The sequence below is a fragment of the Cibotium barometz genome, chromosome 57, assembly GCF_041138505.1.
Source record: "Cibotium barometz isolate CiBa-2024 chromosome 57, ASM4113850v1, whole genome shotgun sequence".
Classification (NCBI taxonomy): Eukaryota; Viridiplantae; Streptophyta; class Polypodiopsida; order Cyatheales; family Cibotiaceae; genus Cibotium; species Cibotium barometz.
The window spans coordinates 6,062,269-6,084,560 of record NC_141102.1 but is presented as its reverse complement, the minus strand read 5'-3'; the positions used below and the strand labels follow the sequence as shown (position 1 = coordinate 6,084,560).

Genomic DNA, 22,292 nt, shown 5'->3' with positions numbered 1-22,292 from the left:
TGGGTTTTTGATGATGCAGAATCGTATTTGTGTAGTGCGTAAATTACGCCAAAAGGTTATGGAAGAGTGTCATGCTCCACCATATGCTGGTCATCGTGGTATTCTGGCTACTACACAGGCTTTGGAAAGATATTTCTTTTGGTGGCTAGCTCTACGCAGGGATATTGAAGCTTATGTGCGAGAGTGCATAGTGTGTCAGAAAGTCAAGTTTGACAGCCACAAGACACCTGGTTTGCTTCAGCCCTTACCCATTCCACAGGAACCATGGGAAAGCATTGCTATGGATTTCATTATGGATTTGCCGAAATCGGCACATGGAAATAATGCTATATGAACTATTATAGATCGTTTTAGCAAACAGGCACACTTTATTCCTATGAGGAAAACAATCAAGCCAAAGCACATGGCAAAGTTGTTCTTAGCTCATATTTTCAAACATCATGGCATGCCCAAGTCTATTGTGGGGGATAGAGATCCTCGGACTACCAATTTATTTTGGCGGGCATTATTTGATAATATGGACACAAAGTTAAGTTTTTCATCAGCCTATCATCCTCAGACGGATAGTCAGAGTGAAATTGCAAATTCAGTTGTGCTTGACTTGCTCAAGTGTTATGTATCTGAGCAGAAGTCAGATTGGGAACAGTATTTGCCATTGGTTGAGTTTGCATACAATAACACAGTGCATTCTTCAACTAATAAGGCTCCATTTGAGATAGTCTATGGCAAGGTGGTGCTTCCACCTATCTTACGAACAAAAGATGAAATCTTTGCAGTAGATGAGTATGTCAATGATTTGGATACTGCGTTTGCACAGGTTCGGACAGCCATAGAAAGATCTCAAGCTAAGCAGAAAAAGGCAGCGGACAAACACAGGTGAGAGGTGGTTTTCAAGAAAGGTGATTAGGTATTACTTAAGTTTGAGAAAGCACGTCTTCGGAAGCGGCCAGGTAAGGAAGGCCGGTTTCCTAAGCTTTCAAACATGTATTATGGGCCATTCCAAATTTTGCAGAAAATAAATGAAGTGGCATATAGATTGGTATTGCCCAATCACTGGAAAATACACAATGCCTTTCATGTCAGTTTGTTGAGGCCTTATGTGGGACCACCTCCTATGGAACCAGTTTTGGAAGATCCACCAGAAGTCGATGAACTTGAGGAGGTATTGCAACCTGAGCAGATAGTTTTTCATAAAGAGCGCAAGCATGAAAGTGGCAAGCTAGTGCGTAGGTATCTTGTGAAGTTTAAAAACTATTCGGCTATGGATGCAAAATGGAAGGACGAGGATTAATTTGCGGATTATCTGGAGCTTCTAAAGGCCTACTTGGAAGCTTTTCAGTTGCAGTCAACTGCTTAGAAGTCGGGGGGAATGTCACAAAATTCCTTACAGCTTCTATTTTTCTATTGTTCATGTGTGGCATGTGGAGCCTGACATGACATACATCTATGGCTGGTGTAGCCTGACATCGGTGTGTCTCTGTGGCATATGGAGCCTGACATGACAGTACATGTATGGCTGGTGTAGCCTAACATGACAGTATATGTATGGCTGGTGTAGCCTGACATGATAGCACATGTATGGCTTATGGAGCCTGACATGATGTAATTCCTTGGGACTAGCTATCCTAGAGATCTTTTGTATTGATGTTAAGGGAAGGTTCCGAAAGGATCATGAGCCCTGGACATTTTATCGGATACAACTGAGCAAATGGGTGTTTCTTCCAATCTAGCTGCATTCATGTGTGTGTGCATGACTTTGATTTTATCTTTGGATGACTTGTCTTGTTTGCCTGGACAATGCTTGAGATTTCTGTCTACGTTGTCCATGGTGCTGGGGACGCATGGGCACCTTGTGGACGTGTATGTGCACACCTGTTTGGGACTGACAGGTGGTCTACATGTGTTTTGCAAGTGGTAAGTATTCCCAAAAACTCAATTTACAGCTTTATGAGTTCACATGCTAATAGTTATTGATGCAGGTTCACATTCACTTATAAGTGGCCGGACAACTTATAAGTGAGTACACATCGAGCAGGACTTATTTCATACACGTGGCGGTCAAAAAGCTGGGAACTTGACGTTATTTGGGCCTCCTTCAAGTAGACGCCCCCTTCTAGACCTAAAAAACACACGTGGGAGCTAAAACTGACGGAGGAGCTCTAATCTTGAGTAAGACTCCAGTTTTATGTGAGGCACCTGCTTTTCCGGGTGCATGGGAGCTGGTCGACTGCTTCTACAGGCTGTTTACAGCCTTCTATCACGACAAAAACCTAACAGGTGCATGGGAGGTGCTGGCCGACCCCTTCTGCATGTTCTCCACTGCTGGCCGGCTGATTTCCAGCTTGAACAAAGGCTGGACAGAGGATAAAACAGGGAGGAAGAGCTGGTCGTGGGCATCTAGACAATTTTCCTTCTGACCGGGGGCTTGCAGTCTTGTGTACAGCTGCTGGTCGATTTCTTATGAGGCTACTGAGGGCTGGTTGACTGCTGAAAACAGCCTTTGAGGGCTGGTCAACTTGCTCTATGAGCCAGACAGGAAGAAGACGGTGATGCAGAGCTGTCCCGGGCTGATGTGGGAGTGCTATGGGCTGTCCATGGTTGTCCTACATATGCTTTATGCCAGGAATGCTCACTTGTGCTGAGATTTGTTTGAAAATTCAGTTTATGTTATGTTTTCTTGTTTTCATATTGTGTTGGAAGAAACAAGTGCAGCCAATGGTGAACCCTCGGCACCCGCAAAGTTGTATTGGAAGCAGACTCCTTTTTGGTAATCTAACCATAAAGGGCCCGCGCGGGGGGGGGGGGGGGGGGGGGGGTGTCAGCCCATCTTCTGGCCCCTAGTGTGGTGTACTATGCAGATTTGTCATCCTGTTTATCTAGCATGCTTATGTGTATTTTCAGATTTCATGATTGATAAGATTTTCCGTGTTCTGTTGCCCTTCTGTTTACACCCCATGGTACCAGGCAACTACATGACGATCATGATTGGTCATTACTTGGCCAAACTATATGGCTCTATATTGGAGTCGAAGGTGAGCCGTTGGGCAAAGAGGCATGGTCATCGAGCACACGGACAGGCCGGCTTCAGGAGAGGATTTACTACCTTGGATCACATACTAACACTTCAGGCACTTATTGAACAGGGCAGGGCACAGAAGAGAAGGATATACTGTTGCTTTGTGGACTTCCAAAAAGCCTTCGATACCGTACCACGTGCCAGGCTTATGCATAGATTGCATGACATTGAGGTACTTGAGCATATGCAGTGGGGGATATATGCTTTGTATGAGTCTGTGACAGGCAGAGTCCGAGCTCCAGGCGGACTATCCGATATGGTGACCAGCACGATAGGGGTGAAGCAGGGATGCCCGCTATCACCCACCCTCTTTGGACTATACATTGATGTGGTCTCCGATTATGTAGACAAATTGGGAGGCCCAGGGGCATGCCTGGCAGGGGTGTTCATACCCATCTTGTTATATGATGATGATATTGTTCCAATCTCAGATTCTCCGGAGGGATTACAGAGACATCTAGATGCATTACCGGCATTCTGTGCGGATAGAGATCTGACAGTGAACCTTGGGAAAACCAAGGTTATGGCATTTAACACCACACAGGCATGGGTGACAAGATCAGAGCCTCAGTTCACTTTCCGAGGGGAGCCGGTTGAGTACATTAGGTCGTATGTCTACTTGGGAGTTACTTTCACAGGACCGCGTTTCTCCCTGAAGGAGGCAGCAGCAACTAGATTAGCTGGAGGGCATGTAGCCTTGGGGGCACTTGAGAGGCAGTGTGCACACGTACAGTTTCAAGAGCCACGCACCAAATTGTGGCTATTTGATACACTTGTTGCACACACCAACCCTCCTGTATGGAGCTCCAATTTGGGGGCCCAACATACATCACAGATCTCAGAGAGGGACGGATGAGGGATGGAGGCATATGGAGAGACCACTGATTATAATGATTGCCCGCATGATTCAGAGCAAATCATTGGTACCACATGAGATTGTTCGGACGGAGCTGGGTGCCGCACCAGTACTGACTGAGGCCCTATTCCAGGCAGTTATCTTTTTACAGTGGCTATGGGAGCTCCCTTAGCAGAGGTACTCACGATTGCCATTGACCTCATCCATACAGTTGGCACAGGATGGAGATACCCATTGCTGGTATGCTCAGATGAGATCATGGTTTGACCTACATGGTTTGCGGATAGAGGCACTCCCACCCTTTCAGTACAGCCTGGATTGTCCATTTTTGGATCTCACCCGCTCAGAGCACAACTGCTTGATTACGATGGATATCGTCAGAGTGGACACAGAGAGGACATGGATTAGTCCCCTTGAGCCCCTAGGCACGAAAATGGCTCGTTACATGAGCCATTTTCTGCACCTCTCACCAAATGATTTTATCACCCGCCTGGCGTACATGGATGTACACCTATCACATTGTGCCATTGGACAGATCCGGACCTCATCACACCAGCTGCAAATTGAGACAAGGCGATATGTGCATCAGATCTCAGATGACAGCATTTGTCAGCTATGCTACCAGGAGGCAGAGACAGAGGAGCACTACATTTGCCGTTGTACAGTCTATTATGGGATCCGAGGGAGATATCACTGCCTCTTCCGAGAGGGTTTTGGGCCGTTATGCAGGGTCATGGAGTTTGAGGATCAGAGATGCCTGGGATTGTTCCTACTTGAGCTCAAGAGACATAGAGACCCTCTTGGTAAATAGGAGACCGAGCCATGATGTACCTAGACAGAGGATCGTGAAAGATTTCTTCAGCACAAACACCAGCACCAGCACCAACAGCCTAGCCCACACACCTCTTGATACCTCCTCCATCGGGCCATCACGGCACCAGCCATGCTCCTAGGGAGTCACCACTAAATGAGCAGTCGTCTTATGTCGTGGTCGTCGGCCACGCCCACGAGGATCCCGACCACGACATCCTCACAATCGCCAGATCAAAGCCATTATTGCTCGGCATCAGAGGTGCCTATCTCGCTTCTACGACCTTTCCATTCTAGACAGCCCCATGGCGGAGATATTTGATATGAGGAGAAGGAAGCACTTCAACTACTCAGCATACATGGATCTACTTCATATACGTTTTCCAGTATTTTCTACTCAGTATCATCTAGGAGTCTTACTTACAGTTCTTATAACTGTAAGACATTCAGTTTATTGTACTTTTTCAGTTTCATTTGGTTGTTCTCTTTGATGAGACACCAACTTCAAATGTACTCTCAGTTTTGGTCTCATAGGTCATTATGGCCTCTTAGAGACGTTAATATATCATTTCATTTCTCTCTCTCTCTCTCTCTCTCTCTCTCTCTCTCTCTCTCTCTCCACCCTGGTGGATTAGTAGGATGTTTTCTTTTGCTAGATCATAGATTTCGCTCAAGACCAGCATGGCCTTTTGTGTTATGTATTGGGTCTCATAGCCATTTTGGGCATCTATGGACGTTAATATAATTTTCTTCTTCTTCTTCTTCTTCTTCTTCTTCTCTCTCTTGCCTTAGCACTCCATCCACATCCCCACCCCCCTTATATTGTTTGTATATGGGCTCCACCGATCCATGATGATTCACAGTTGTATCCAGACACATGCACACTTTTTCTTGTTTATTTTCTTCCGATGACCGGAAGAACACAGTTGTATTATTATTTTTTGTCTCATAGGCCGACTTTGGCCTCTCGTAGACGTTAATATATCTTTCTCTCTCTCTCTCTCTCTCTCTCTCTCTCTCTCTCTCTCTCTCTCTCTGTGAACACCATCAAGGCCCAAGTGAGAACACTTCAAGAGGGAGAAGAAAAGAAAGCCCGGGAGACCTCCTCGTGGGTGGAGGTGCTCACGAAGACGCAAAAGCAAGTAGATAAAGCGGAGAAATGGATAGAAGTGGTCAAGAAAGGTAAGAACAAGGAGGCCGAAAGCACATCTACCTCGAAGATTATCAACCTAACCATTGAGGAGGAACAAAGAAGAAAGACAAGGGAACTTCATGTGCGGATCACGGGGCTTAAGGACGGTGACAATGTAGAGGAGGAAGCCAAAGATTTATACACATGCATGGGCATTTCGAGGCCTACACACACGGGGGCTTGGAGAGTGGGCAAGAAAGACAAGAATGGAGGAGAGAGCTCGAAGCTCTCATTTTACGCTTTCCCACCTTGGAGGCCAAGAAGGATTTCTTGGCCAAGCGCTCCGCCCTTAAGAAAACGGGCATCTTTTTAGGAGATGACCTCACCTTGGCACAGCTAGCACATATGAGGGAGTGCATGCCGGAGATTAGGGCAGCCAGAGAAAAAGGGAAGCTAGCATTTTTACAGAGGAGGCAGAGTGGTGATACTAGAGAGACGCACCACCTGACGGTGCGAGACCTATGGGACCAGTCTGAGACTTGCAGTATAGAACTGCAAGGGAGCATTGAGACTAGATGTGAGGGCCTTTGAGGACAGACACATGGGGCCAGCACAGTGGATTATGTTTTAGCCTCGCCAACCTTCATCCCGAGTATCCAGGATTTTGGGATTGGCCCCAGGCCCATCCGAGTTACGGTGGATCATGCACTTCTCTCCTTTACGATGGATTTCCACTATAGTACCCGCCAGGTTGGGCAGTCCTCCTATCACCCGAGATATACCTTCTGTAGAGAGACTGATGGAGTATACACCGCAGAGATCTACAACAGAGGATCCACACAGGCCATTAGCAGAGCTCACACAGATCCTGACAGAGGCTTTACATACAGCTACAGCGACGGCCTTCCCACACACGCAGCCCACAGTACGACCACGTCCTGGGAGCATGCCCCAGAATAGTTGGTATGATGATGACTGTAGGGAGCTCAGAGCCCGGTTACAGAGAGAGGTGGCCACAGGTGTTACTACATATAGACAGTCACGCATCATCTTCCGATCCCTCACTCGGCGGAAGAAGAGAGCATTCTTAGCTCGGCTGGAGAGACATCTATAGTTGTTTTTGAGTCAGGATTCTGGGGAGGCCTGGAGATTGCTTAGAGTGCACCCCCCGCCTCCGGCCATTACCTCTCCAGATACATGGGGCGAGTATGCAGCCTCCCTCTACACAGTACCAGAGCAGCCACCACTACCAAACCCTCCAGAACCTTGTCCACCCACTTCTACCTTCTTCACAGCAGAGATGGTGAGGAGGATCATCAACAGATTGCATACAGGGAGGGCACAGGATCATGAGGGCATTGTAGCCGAGCACTTCATACATGCTAGAGATATGATTGCAGACTTGCTAGCTCTCATGTTTAATAGAGCCATGTGTGAGGGGCTTCTTGGGACTTGGAGTACTTCCACGATTGTGCCGGTACTCAAGTCTGGAGATCCGAGCCTACCGACTAACTACCGCACCATTATGATTGGTCATTTGCTGGCCAAGCTATATACCTCTACTCTTGAGCATGAGTTGAGCAGATGGGCAGAGAGACAAGGGGTCCGAGCTTAGGGACATGCCAGTTTCAGGAGGAGCTTCTCTACTTTGGATCATATCTTTACCCTCAGGGCCATCATTTAGGAGGGCAGAGCACATGGGAGGAGGATCTACTGTGGCTTTGTGAATTTCCGCAAGGCCTTTGACACAGTGCCCAGAGGTAGACTGATGCGTAGGCTGCAAGACTTGGGGGTTCCATGTGAGCTCATTTGGGGTATTATGGCACTTTATGAGACAATAGTTGGGCAGGTGCGGACTTCAGAGGGTCTCTCCCAGCCAATACACTCCACTATAGGGGTGAAACAGGGCTGCCCGCTCTCTCCGACTCTATTTGGACTATACATTGATGAGATCTCTGATTATATTGGGACACGAGGGGACAGAGGAGCCTAGTTGGCTGGCACTTGGATACCTCTGCTCTTATATGCTGATGATATTGTGCTTATAGCCGACTCACCAGAGGGTATGCAGAGGCACTTGGATACTTTACATCCTTATGCACAGGACAGTGGGCTCTCAGTTAACCTTGGTAAGACCAAGGTTATGGTGTTTAACACTACAGCTCAGTGGGTCTGGAGATCAGCGCCTATTTTCACATATGGGCAGGAGACAGTGGAGTATGTTGACTCATACACATATCTTGGAGTGGTGTTCACTGGGCCCACATTTTCCATGAGGGGGGCAGCAAAGGCCAGATTGACTAGAGGATATGCAGCACTAGGAGGTCTAGAGAGGATGTGCTCAGTCACAGGTACAGTTTCAGGAGCCACGCACTAAGCTGTGGCTTTTTGACACGCTGGTCACATCGGCTATGCTATATGGAGTACAGATCTGGGGGCCTAGCCTAGATCGTCACAGTCGATCAGGACGCACATACGATGGATGGAGATCGATGGAGAGACCACTTGTGTCCATGATCTCCAAGATGATTCGGGCTAAGGCCTCGGTACCCCGTGAGATTATCCGAGCCGAGATGGGAGCACCACCGATTGTAGTCGAGGCTCTTGCCAGATCAGTGTCCTTCATTCATAGCACCTGGGAGCTTCCCCGGCACCAGTATGCACGACTTGCTTTAGAGTCCTCTCATCAGCTAGCCATGGAGGGAGACACTTCATGTTGGTATGCGCAGATAGCATCCTGGTTTGAGCTCCACGGGTTCAGCTTAGACAGACTTCCACCCTTCCAGTACTCTCTAGAGGCACCCTCTCTCACCTTGACACATTCTGAGATTAGTAGAGTCATCAGACAGGACCTCATTCAGTTGGACACTAGGAGGACATGGCTAGAGCCCTCACAGGAGTTAGGGACGAAGATGGCTTTCTATAGAGACCATCTTCTCTGACTTCTTTAGAGGGACTACCCGGGAGGGGACACAGCCGACAGCCCAGTGGGCACCCCGTGGGACTCTAGTTGAGAGAGCTATCTACTTGGGCAGATCCAGACGCCCGAGGGTTCGCGGATCCTTACATCAGAGACGGTGCCTACACCGGAGGATTCAGAGCATCATTGCGAGGCATCGGGCTCGTCGGACCAGGCATCTCACTATGGCAGATATCCAGGCCATCCGGCAGAGACCCATGCTAGAGCTCCTAGGATGATTACCACTCCAGCCATATACTGTTGTACTCACTGTCACTTTTGTACCCCCCCATATTCATGTATTCATGTATCCATGTACTCATGAATCCCATTTTGACTAGTAGCATTAGCTTCCCACTCTCCCTAGTTGCTGCTTCCGGATGCTCCCTACTGATGTATTGTAGGGCTAGATACTTACCTTCAGTCCTTTCTTTTCTTTTCCAGATAATGTATCAGATGTCATATGGTTGTAACTTTGGTCTCATAGGTCACTTTGGCCTTTTGAAGACGTTAATATAACATTTCATTTCATTTCTCTCTCTCTCTCTCTCTTTTTTTCATAAAGGTAAGAACTCTCTCTCTCTCTCTCTCTCTCTCTCTCTCTCTCTCTCTCTCTCTCTCTCTCCGATGGTAGTGAGGCAGTCTTCCAAACAGTCACATACCTCCATCGCATCAGTCCCATGGATCCCCATAGGTACCCGAGGCTTGCCTTGGAGTCCTCCAGACAGCTAGCACATGAGGGGCACTCTGGAGTATGGTATGCACTAGTTTCCACTTGGTTCTCAGTATATGGGCTCTGCATGGACCACCTACCCCCCCTTCAGTACAGTTTGGACTCCCCTTTTTTCCGGCCGTCTCACGAGGATACCAACCGGGTTATCCGGTCAGATCTTCTTAGCCTCTACACACATTGCACATGGATCACACCCCCGGAGCTCCCCATGAAGATGCACTTTTACAGAGACCACTTCCTCACGCTCACTAAGGATGGATTCATCTAGCAGCCGGGCTACTTGAGTGTTGACATGTCCCATGCCATGCGGATTGCGATTGGCCAGATACGGGTTTCTTCCCACCGCCTCAGAGTGGAGACAGGTAGAGCTAAGCGCATCTTCAGAGCCGAGAAGCTTGTACGGCCACAGAGGAGAGGATCTGCCGACTATGCCACATAGAGGTTGAGATGTTGGAGCATTACATATGCCGCTGCCCAGTATACTATGAGATCCGCGGGAGGTTTCACTGTCTATTTTGTGAGGGATTCGGTCCACTCTCTAGGATCATTGACCTCCAGGACCAGCGCTACCTGGGCCTCTTCCTGCTTGAGCTCCGCAGACACAGGGACACCTTCTTGAGACACACGCCCCAGCCACCCCGTCCCCCTCCCTCGGCAGCCAACCATCACCAGTTTCTTCCGGACCCAGGAGGTGGAGGACACCGACATAGTGGATCTTGTGGACCCTCCACGAGCTGCTCTGGACCCGAGAGGAGTTACCTCGGACCGAGCCTCTGCACTCCAGCATGCCCGACGCCCTCGACCCCCCCATCGGCCACGATCACCTCATCAGCGCCAGATCCAGGACATGCTCCACCGCCATCGAGCTACCTTTCCACGCGACATAGCTGAGGGAGACCTCTCGGCCATACTCGTCAGCCCCATGCTTGACTTTTGGAGAGTGGTACACCATCTACTCGGAGCTGATGTTGCTCCCATGTTTTTATGTTCTTAGTATTCCATGACGAGTTTCCATGGACAGTTTTGTCTCACCCCAGTGAGATAGCTATATTTATGTTTTCTTTCTGTTTTATTTTCCATTCCATGATGAGATATGCTATGGACATTATTGTATCACTTTGGTCTCATAGGCCGATTGGGTCTTTAGTAGACGCTTAATATATCTTTCTTTCTTTCTTTCTTTCTTTGTCTCTCATGCTACACAAGTGATGCAGTATGATGATCAAAGATTCCTAGGCATGTACTTGCTAGAGCTCAAATGTCATAGGGATGTAGTACTAAGACAGCATACCAAGAGGCAAACCCGACACGATACTTATCAAAGGGTCATTACAGATTTGTTTACATGTATCCACATCAGAGCCCACCACCCGCACTAGCTATCCGGCCTTGCGCCCCAAAGGGGTCCTTAGCAATGATAGAGCTTGATCTAATACGACCCTCCACTCGACACATACAGATCCAGGAGGCTCTTCAACGCCATGACATGCTTTTTTGCTCCACTTCGATGAGAGATCACGACCCAAAACACATTGGGCAGTACTATCTTGATGTAACCAAAAAATAGCTTGTTGCATTTTACGACCTAAGTCCATTGCAGCCATGACCTCAACTATATAGTCTCATTGAACTGTATCGAATGCTTTTGCTACATCCACTTGCATAACAAGGATGTCCTGAAAAGTATATTTGGCATATTCCATCACTAGGTATACATTAGCAATATTATCCATAATTTGTCTTCTGGGGACAAAATCATATTGTTGTGGATGCAAACCATGAAAAAATAGTCCGCCAATACAATTTGCAAGCATTTTAGTTGCCAATTTGTAGATAACTGGCATCAACGTGATTGATCACCAATCATTAAAAGATTCTCCTAATGCTTTTTTAGGTACCAAAGTCACAAGGCCTTCTTTCCAAGAAGTAGGCATACAACCTGTCTCCCATGCAACATTGATCATGGTCAAGATCAGAAGTTTAAGCTCATCTCGTAAGGCAACAAAGAATTCAACCGTCAAATTATCCCAACCAGGTGACTTCCAACACCCCATGCTATGTAACGCATGTGTCAGCTCTTCCTCAATGAAAGGTAGATCATATCTCAAAGCAGATTCATTGTCAACAGTGGAATGCACACAATTTAAGAAAATTTTGCGAGCATAATGGACATCAGCATCCACAGCAGATGAACTCTGAAATATGTGCTGAAAATGACTGACACATACAGTCGCAAGCTCCATTTTTGTGGATGTCCAGCTTACATCTCAATTGAACTCGCCATTTTTTTAGCTTTCTTTGTTGATTCATAGAGACATGCTTTGGCTTCACACCACAGTTTGTTGATCTTGCGTAAGAGTTTGAAGATGGCTGAGCATCGTAAGCGACTGGATTTATCGCTTAACATTTCAACTCTTTGCCTAGCATCAACAACATAGCATCTACCATAGTCAACAATGACTATCTACATTCATTGCATGAAACAAAACCAAGCAGTGTCAACATTATCTAACAACTGAGCAAGAAGCGGAGAAATGGCATCATGTACTAAAGTTCTTAAAGTATCATGTGAGAGATGACTATTATTCATGCGTAACAGCCTCTGAAGCTAGAGAGGAGGTTCCCACAAGGACTTATGAAAATATAATGCCTACCATAATGATGTATGATCAGAGAGTGTTAAGGCATAATCAACCCAATGCTTACATGAGGAAGAGTCATACTATGGAGTGTGTAACAGATACCATCTGTCCAATCTAGCCAAGTATTGAGAAAGAGCATTATGTTGATAAGTGAATCCTGGAATTCCAGCCATAGTAGAAAGCCAAAGATCAGAGGCATCACTTTGTAGGATGAAATTGTCCCAAGCCTGACGCTCAACATGTAACAAATGAGAAGAGCCAGATGTATTATCCTCCCTTTGTGGAGAGTTAAAATCTCCACAAATGAAAGCATTTGTCAACCAAGAAAAGGAATTGAAGAAATTTCAAATCCTTCGCCGCTCATGGGAAGATTGAGATCCATACACTCCTACAAACTGGAAAATTTCACCTTGCAAAATACATTGCACAATCATACATCGACCCAAGGAATCACTGTATTCCAATGTTCATGTTGCAAAAGAAAAGCAACACCTGAGAATTATTTGCTTCCCACAAAGAAAATTCCATATCTAGCAAAATGGCCAATCTGGCCACCATACTCATGCTAATTATGTTCTTACAAACAAACTATATCTGGTCTCATCATATGTACATAATCCCATAAACATCTCCATTTATGAGGATCGCAAATACCTTGTACATTATAGGTAACACACTTTATTGGAAGCATCTTATGTACATAACAGAGAAATGAGAGGATTTAACTCTCATCCATATGCAAGGATCCCCCCGGATCCCGCAATACATTCCAAATAACATCATGCTTATCCAATATTTGAATACCTCCAGTACAAACTTGAATCCAATTACGTGAGCCCGCATTGGCAGTGGGATTCACTTTTGCATTAAGAACATTGGCCACTAAGGAATCCACATTATGAGCTACATTCTCCTAGATTTGGGTCCAATTACCAATTTTGTACAATGGCGCCTTGAAAATCTTTTTCGGAGCAACAAAACCATCCTAATCCGTTGTAGTCTTGCCATATGGCACAGCCTTACTGGTGGAGGCTTGCTGATTAACTATAGGCAATGAACCTTTTGGTTTTTCTTGCTGCTTAGCCATAGTAGCAGACGGCGACATAGGAATGGCATTTGCAGTAGAAGTAGAGGGCGAAATTGACGCCACTAGAGGCTGGGCCACAGCTGGTGGTTTGTGAATGACAGTGGAATATTTATTGGAAATGTATCCAAATTGTTTACATTTAAAGCATGCACCAACAAAGGTGCCCCAAATAAGCTCATAGTTTCAACGGCCAATCCCAAGCTGTCTATTATCAATAAATTTTACTCCAATAGAGACCGAGGGAACAACAGGCCTAGTTGTATCCCAAAGAATCATAAAACAATTTCCATTTTCAACAGGTCAAGGAGGACAAATTACCTTACCCAATGAAGCAGCCAACGTAGGCAAATGTTCATAGAAATGATTTACTGTCACCCACACCGGGCATTTATGCTTAATGACACTTTCATAGTCTTTATTCGCCAACCATGGTAATACATGAACCAATTGAGTGCCAAACATGCGAGGCGAGCTATCCAGCAAAGCTGCTTTGTGTTTAGGTTCTTTAAAAAGAACCTCATAAAATCCTCTAGCAACCCAGTACACACCATCAACTACATTTCCCTACAATTTTGATTTTATCCATTGTGCCACCTCATTCGCAAGAGGCATTTTGGGGAAAAAAAACACTACACCATTTTTTGAGAACTTCTTTAGTGGTGAGACCACCGAAGGGAGAGGGATATCAAACTGAAAATCAGGATCCGGCAATTGCCAATCCTTTTTACTATCCACAAAGTCATCAAGCAGCATATCATGAACAAAACATTCCTCAAAAGATAACTCCTCGAGAGATTTGCAAAGTTCAGTACAGAGAACCTTGTTCTTGTACTCATCATTCTTGTGAGCATGATGATAAACCTTGATATTTACATTCTGGTCTGAAACCAATTGATCCGGAGAAGAGTCCATACTGAAGCACGCAGAGAAGACTGTTTTTGTTGTTCATTGTACACACTTTTTTAAGTAAAAGTGTTCTATTACCAAGAAACAATGCCACACCCCCACTTTTGATGTATATGGATATGTTCCCTATACACACACACAGTCACTATGCAAACACACACACACACACACTTTTTTTTTGTGAAACCATTGTTTATATTAAATAGTAAAATGTACAGTCATATCACCCGAAGCGGGTGGAACTATGAGAACGAACTAGAAAAACTGGGAAAATTCTTCAAACTGCTCGGGAGAAAGCTCGTCGAGATCATAGCAATCTCGAAGAGACCGGAATAGGGCAGCACGGAAATAGGGTAAGGGATGAACAACATACCAGAAAAGTGCAGATGATTTCTGGTGGAGTAGATGGTCCAAAGAGCCTAGAAGCGAACCCATGCGAAGAAATCATCATACCCCTAAAGCCGGGGACAATCTACCAAAAATCCAAAAAAGGCGCCCAAAGCGCTGTCGAGGGAATCTATACTGCAGCAGTGTTGTCAAATGTTGAAGAAAATCGCCGCGGGAATGCAAGCAACTCCACAACAAGTAAGGTACGGTCTCGAGCATAAGGCGGCAACACCAACATAAAGCTGGAGCAATACGCCTTTGGGCCAGTAGAGTGCCAATCGGTAGCGCGCCTGTAATGCATCGCCAAAAAAAGACCCACTACTTAAGTGGCAACTTTGACTTCCACACCTTTTTTAAAATCGATTTCCGCCAAGGCAAAGGCTTATCCAAGTGCCATAGCCTGTTCCCATGTTCCACTATCCAAGGCTGAGGAATGAGTGAACGGTAGGCCTTGGAAGCAGTGAGGAGATGAAATGGGAATGAGGCATAACCCAGCTGCTGAGGATCAAAATGCCAATCCTGTAATGAATCCTCCTCCTCAAGAGGGGGTACCGGCTGAAATGGAGCCAGAAGTTCAGTTATGGCTCGCCATATCGGCCTATGATGCATGCCCAGATGCCATTGCCTGGTGGCCCTGGGGAAAGAGAGAACCATACCATGCTCATCAACCACATCCTGTACCATACGTATTCCCAAAGTCGATAGATGATAAGCCTTTCTTGGGTGATCCAGCGCTAAAGGCCAAGGAAAGGCTCGACTCCAATGAATGCTTTGGGATAGGAGTGAGTTCCCTGTATGTGGAGGTCTACCTGACCAATGGATGAAACATAAGATCTGCTGCCAAGCTGTAATCAAGGAAGTGGCATAAGGGCAACCTGGTATGCGCCCAGTAATATGACCAAAAAAGACATCCGAGTGATCCAAAACCCAGTGACCATAAGCATCTACTTTCATGTGTGCACACATGGCTGCCAACATCTTTGTCCAGGGCTGCGTTTGACGGACAAAGTCAATAAGCAATGTGGCCTTACGTGCCAGCATGTGATAGTGAATATCGAGAATGTTCAGGCCCCCATGCATTTTGGGCGAGCACACATAAGCACGTTTGAGCAGGTGAAGCCCTTTGCGATCCAATTGACAAACACACACACACACACACACACACAAGGTGCACGAACGCGCACAGAGCAAGAAACACAAGGTGGCTGGACAGAGTGCAGAAAAAAAGAGGGGCTAGAAGGAGGCAACGAAAGCCCAAACTAGTCATGGCAGCGACAGGGGGTAGAGAAACCCTAGAGCAGGGACTCAGCTGCAGTTGCGAGCAGGAAAGAAGCCATGCAAAGGGGCACACACACATGCACACACACGGGGCCTCATACACACATGCATGTGCGTGTGCACGTGCAAGGCACAGATGACTCAGGCGAATATGCTCGACAGGTCGCTAGCGAAGATGCATAGTCTCTCTCTCTCTCTCCATGGCCCCTCCTTCTTGCTCTGTTTGGGAGTTACTTTCACAGGACCGTGTTTCTCCCTGAAGGAGGCAGCAGCAGCTAGATTAGCTCGAGGGCATGCAGCCTTGGGGGTACTTGAGAGGCAGTGTGCACACATACAGTTTCAGGAGCCGCGCACCAAATTGTGGCTATTTGATACACTTGTCACACAGATCCTCTTGTACGGAGCTCCAATTTGGGGGGCCAGCATACATCACAGATCTCAGAGAGGGACGGATGAGGAATGGAGGCATATGGAGAGACCACTGATTATGATGATTGCCCACATGATTCAGAGCAAATCATTGGTACCACATGAGATTGTTCGGGCTGAGTTGGGTGCCGCACCAGTAGTGACCGAGGCCCTATTCCAGGCAGTTACCTTTTTACAGGGGCTATGGGAGCTCCCTCAGCAGAGGTACTCCCGATTGACATTGACCTCATCCATATAGTTGGCAGAGGAGGGAGATACTCATTGCTGGTATGCTCAGATGAGATCACGGTTTGACCTACATTATTTGCGGATAGAGGCACTCCCACCCTTTCAGTACAGCCTGGATTGTCCATTTTTGGATCTCACCCGCTCAGAGCAGAACTGTGTGATTAGGATGGATATCGTCAGAGTGGAAATAGAGAGGAGTCTGGCCCTTAGGCACGAAAATGGCTCATTACAAGAGCCATTTTTTGCACCTCTCACCAGATGGTTTTATCACCCGCCCGGCGTACATGGATGTACACCTATCACATGGCATACGTTGTGCCATTGGACAAATCCGGACCTCATCACACCAGCTGCAAATTGAGACAGGGCAATATGTGCATCAGATCTCGGATGACCGCATTTGTCAGCTATGCTACCAGGAGGAAGAGACAGAGGAGCACTACATTTGCCGATGTACAGTCTATTATGAGATCCGAGGGAGATATCACTGCCTCTTCCGAGAGGGTTTTGGGCCGTTACGTAGGGTCATGGAGTTTGAGGATCATAGATGCTTGGGATTGTTCCTACTTTAGCTCAAGAGACACAGAGACCCTCTTGGCGGACAGGAGACCGAGCCATGATGTACCTAGACAGAGGATCCTGACAGACTTCTTCAGCACCAGCACCAGCAGCCCAGCCCACACACCTCCTGATACCTCCTCCATCGGGCCATCAGGACACCAGCCACACTCCCAAGGAGGCACCATTGATAGAGCAGTCATCTTATGTCGTGCTTGTCGGCCATGCCCACCAGGATCCCAACCACGGCATCCTCACCATCGCTAGATCAGAGCCATTATTGCTCAGCATCGGAGGCGCCTACCTCGCTTCTACGACCTCGCCATTCTAGACAGCCCCATGGCGGAGATATTTGATATGAGGAGAGGGAAGCACTTCAACTGATCAGCATACATGGATCTACTTGATATAAATTTTCTAGTATTTTCTACTCAGTATCATCTAGGAGTCTTACTTATAGTTCTTATAATTGTAAGATAGTCAGTTTATTGTTCTTTTCAGTTTCATTTGGTTGTTCTCTTTGATGAGACACCAACTTCAGATGTACTCTCAGTTTTGGTCTCATAGGCCATTATGGCCTCTTAGAGACGCTAATATATCATTTCATTTTCATTTCTCTGTCTCTCTCACATACACCAGGATTTTCCAGACACACACAAACACACAGGGCAGTGCGAGGCTCCCTCTCACACAGATCCATGCACTTATACCACAAGCATTGCCAGCAGTTGTTTTTTTTCTTTCAGTTTCTCTCTCTCCATATTGTAATATTTTCTTTTCTTCTTTCCTTTTCCAGCAGTGTTCTTCAATGCTTGTGTAAGTTGTCCAATCCTTAATGAAGCTTTTTCACCTTTTGATACCCTCCCCACGTGCACATACCCTCTCACTATTCTTCACCCTTACCCTTTTCTCAACCTTTTGGGTTACACTCTACACATGTTTTTGTAATCTTCAACAAATGTGTAAAACACAAAAGAACCAAAAACATGTTTAATACTGCCAGCATCACACAGCCACAAGCATTGAGATCCAACACCTTAACAACACAAAGCACCACTTGGGATTCTCAACTTCGCATCCAATTCAAACCAAAATAAGAACAAACATATCAGATTTGTGAAACTTTTACTTACCAGCAAAACTTTTTTCTAACATCAAACAGCCGGAAGCACCAAGAGTGACAATCACAAATTTCATATCCGGCAATCTCAATGCAATTTCAATAAGTGCTTCTGGCAAGGTTGATGCTTCTGTCCATGCCTACACAGTGCACGCCCAAACAACGATGACCAAATTATTTAACATCTGACACTTGAACAAGCAAGATGAATGGATACGCAAGAGGGCACATGCTCCTAGTCATGAATTTGCCAACACCATCGACTTGATTGAACATTTCAAGTAGAAACAAGAATCACCCCCACAAATAACTAACTGGCTAAGACACAGTTTGAGCGGTGGAGATGCTAGGTGATTACGGTCTTTTTTATAAACATTGTATCATTAACAGACCTATCAGTGAACATCAAAACTGCATAAGGAGTACCATTTGGCCAGAAGAATAGGTGACCATGCAGTTAGTTTCTCTTTGTTCCCCCCCCGCGGCCCCCACACACACACCCCTATGATATAAAAGATCGTGTCATCATGCTCACATAAGGTTCATGGTGGGATGGAGACCTAAAAAAATACAACAATTAGCAGCACAAAAATTTGTTACCTGTGGGAACTTTGAAGAGCAAACAACGTACTCAGCCAGTGCCAGTAAGTCATCCAAGCCTTCTCTCTTCCGTTCAGCATCAACCAGGATAGGTATTGATTTGTGCTTTGCCTAAGCAAGTGATTGAAACATTTTCCAAACTTCAATCCCTCTGCTAGATAAAGAATAGACACATTGTATAATGAAAAATGTATGTACAAGAAAGCATTAGAATTATTACAAGTACAACAGAGGAATCCATAGGTCCACAATTTTCAGAAGACAAACAAGACAAATCAGAGGTCACTTCCTTGTCATATATGGGTAGGATGAACTCAAGGGAGAGGCACAGGCACAGGTTATATTGCCATCGATATTGTTAATACACTTAGCGTTTGATATCACCTGACTTGGACAAGAAAAGCTTCTTTGAGGTGGAAAATGATTGGAAAAGCAGATAAGATGCAGAAGTTTGGAGGACACTTTGGAGCCTTATACACACACAACCCCACCTTCCCATGTCGTCGGCAAGCTCCTGTTGGATCCCCCCCCTTCCGCTCGCGTCGCCTGCGCCCTCTTCCCCCCACCCACTGTGTGCCTCTCCTTCCCCCCCCCCTTTTCCTTGCTTCGCTGCCCGCCTCCCCCCCTTTCTTAGCTTCGCTGCTTCATTCCTTTCTGTGTTTCGTTGCCTGCCTCCTCCCCCCCTCTCTTCGATCCGCTGCCCACCCCTCCCCTTTCGCTGCCCCCCCTGTTCACTCCCTCTGTCCGCCTTTTGCCCACCTCGCCTTCCCCTTTTCTTTTCTTCTCTTTTTTTTTAATAAATAAAAATTAAAAATTAAATTTTATTTGTATTTTTATTTTAATTGTTATTGTGTGTCTCCACCCGGATTTATATATATATATATATTTTAATTGTTATTTTTTTATTGCTCTCTTTTTTTTCTTTTCTTTCTTTTCTTTTCTTTACTTTTTTTTTTTGAGCCTCCCCCCCTCCTTTTTCCTTCTTCTTCTCATTTGCTCGCCCCTCTCCTCCCTCCCCTCCCGTGCAGGTTTTTGCCTTCCGGTTTATGGGGGTTTTAGTTTTTCTTGGCAAGCTTCGGTTTCATTCTAGTCTTCACCCTCAGGAGGACTCCATGGCAGCCACTCCATCATCCCCGACCGAAGCTGCCGTTGCTTGCATTTCCTTCTCCGAAGTGGATTTTCAAGTTCTTGCCATGACTGTTGCCTCACTTGACACCTCCACCCTAGTCTGCAAAATTGTTGGTAGCCGCCCCGTGCGCGGACAGCTTAGGGATCTCTTTCAGGCTAGCCTCATTGGCGAACCTGCAAAGATCACCGATATTCACCCTCTGGGACGCGGATACTACCAGGTGGAGTTTGACTCGCCATCGGCATCAGACCGAGTCATGCAGCTGAGCCCCCTTTGCACTGCGAACGGCGCAGGCCTTCTTTGCTCGGTGGCAGCACGGCTTTGATCTTGCGTCTGACCCATTGGCTGGCGTTTCGGACTTCCCAGTGACAGTTTGCTTCCTAGGCCTTACGAAGGAGTACCTTCCCCTTCTCCGGTGATTGGTGGTGCCATCGGGAGAGTGGAGTCCCCCCCCCCCCCCCCCCGCTACCTCAACTCTAGCGTGGGCAGCTGGGATCCCATCCCTCCATATCTGTGTGGCCTCACCGGAGTCAGTACCGCATTGCATTTCCCTTCCTAGCCTCCGAGGAGATCCCATACAACAGCGCGTGGAGTATTCTGGCCTCTCTGGCCAGAGCTTGCCCTCGGCATCAAACTAGGAGACCGCCCTCAGTGGTTCCCCCTCCTACTTCCCACCCAGGTCCTCAAGGAGCCGAGGGAGGAGCAAGTTCCCAGGCCGTGGAGCACCACGTTCCGACCATGGATGACCCATCAGCCAGAGAGTGGCGGACGGTTGGCCCCCGCCCCGGCAAGCACCAGAGCTGAGCGTCACCGTTGTGTGCACCAAGCTAGCAGCATGCAAGAGGATTCGGTTCCGTCAAAGAACCGTTTCGAGCACTTATCACAGCACCCGCCCGCAGATGGCGGGCCCCCTCCAGTCACGTATAGCCCCCGCCACCCCGATGTGGCGGCCGATTCCTCGTCGCAACTTCTCCTCTGGACCTCAGTGCCCAGTGGGCCAGGTTGACCCCACCCCCTCTTTGTCCAACCTTCCCCAGCAGCCTTCCTCTCCGATGGATACCTCTTAGCAGCATCCCTCTCTAGCCTCTCCGCCTGCTCGTCCTGCCCCCCCTCCGCCACCCTCGCCTCCGACTATACCCGCAGTCGCTCCATTTGCCCCTTCCTCTTCCTCCGTGCCTACCATCATCCTCAACCCCCCCCCCCCCCCCCTTTCCGCCTCTCCAGAGCATTCCCGTCGGGCCCCTGCAGCCCCCGATCCAGATAGGAGACAACCAGCGAGTTCCGTTCATCGCCTGATTCATCGTTTCTCAGAGCCGGTGGAGATGACCATTGCGGCCACACCAGTGAGGGCTCCCCCACATGAGTCTCCAGGCGGTCCCCCCAGGATCTTGGGGCAGCCTGTGGATTATAGTGTCTTCCACTGTCTTCCGACGGAAGGGACAGACAAGTTCGAGGAGACTGTAGCCCCTATTCGGGTATGTGGTCTTCCACCAATCCAAACCCTCTACGCCAGAGAATGGTGCGATGATCTTCTCTTTCCCCTTGAGCGCAGCCCCCGTGATGACAAAGTGGGATCCAGAGTCGATGGTCGCTACCATTCAGGATCAGGCAATTGAGCTATCGCATCATTTGCAGGATCTTCGCATCACCGACGTTCTTACTCATTTATGGCCTTTGGCCAGGATGGAGCTTGGTGGATCAGTCCACAAAGACCAGGGAGGGGAGATGGTGACCTCCAGCCTGGAGGTGCTTCTTTTAGTGTTCATGCATACCTCTCTCGCAGTACCTCTCCCCCCTTCTTACAGATATCTCCATTGTGATCGATGGAGCACGGAGTATGCATACTCTCGCGTGCTTGGGTTGAGTGGCAGTACATGGAGAGCAGGATCCTCGCCCATTTGGCGCGACTTCGCACTAGGACAGATTGTGACTATTCCCCGTCTAAGCCCACGCCCAAGACTCTTCGAGTGGAGGGCAGTTCCGGTAGTTCCTCCTCACACAAAGATTGATATGAGGATTGTCTCATGGAACATTCAGGGCTTAGGGGGGCCTTAGAGCTTTCAGGGACAAGGCGTCCTTAGAGGAGAGCTGCAACGAGCTATGGTGGGGGGACCTATCGACATTCTCTTCCTCCAAGAGCACCATCTTACTGAGGGGCGTACCTGCCGCTGCGGGAAGATTCTACCAGGCAGCAGGAGTCATACCTTTTGGTCTCCATCCTTTCGCCCTTCAGGGACACAGGGAGGAGTGTGTCTCTCTATCAGTGAGCAGCTTCTGCCATTTGTTACAGGATCAGGAGTCATAGTTCCAGAACGTGCTCAGTGGGTTACCATTCTAATTGGAGAGGATAGCGTTGGCTTCC

The 22,292-nt window shown here is 47.4% G+C and overlaps 1 protein-coding gene across 2 annotated transcripts in view; it reads right to left on the bottom strand.

Annotated features, from left to right (window-relative positions):
* LOC147606354 (pfkB-like carbohydrate kinase family protein) overlaps positions 1–22,292 on the bottom strand; it is a 91,112-nt gene that overhangs the window by 19,109 nt on the left and 49,711 nt on the right. For both annotated transcript variants that reach the window (XM_086791703.1, XM_086791702.1), the window contains 2 exons: positions 18,802–18,912; positions 18,215–18,341 (listed from right to left, as the gene is read on the bottom strand). In XM_086791703.1, the coding sequence (XP_086647829.1) occupies positions 18,215–18,341; positions 18,802–18,912 (238 nt within the window). The remainder of the gene's footprint in view (positions 1–18,214; positions 18,342–18,801; positions 18,913–22,292) is intronic.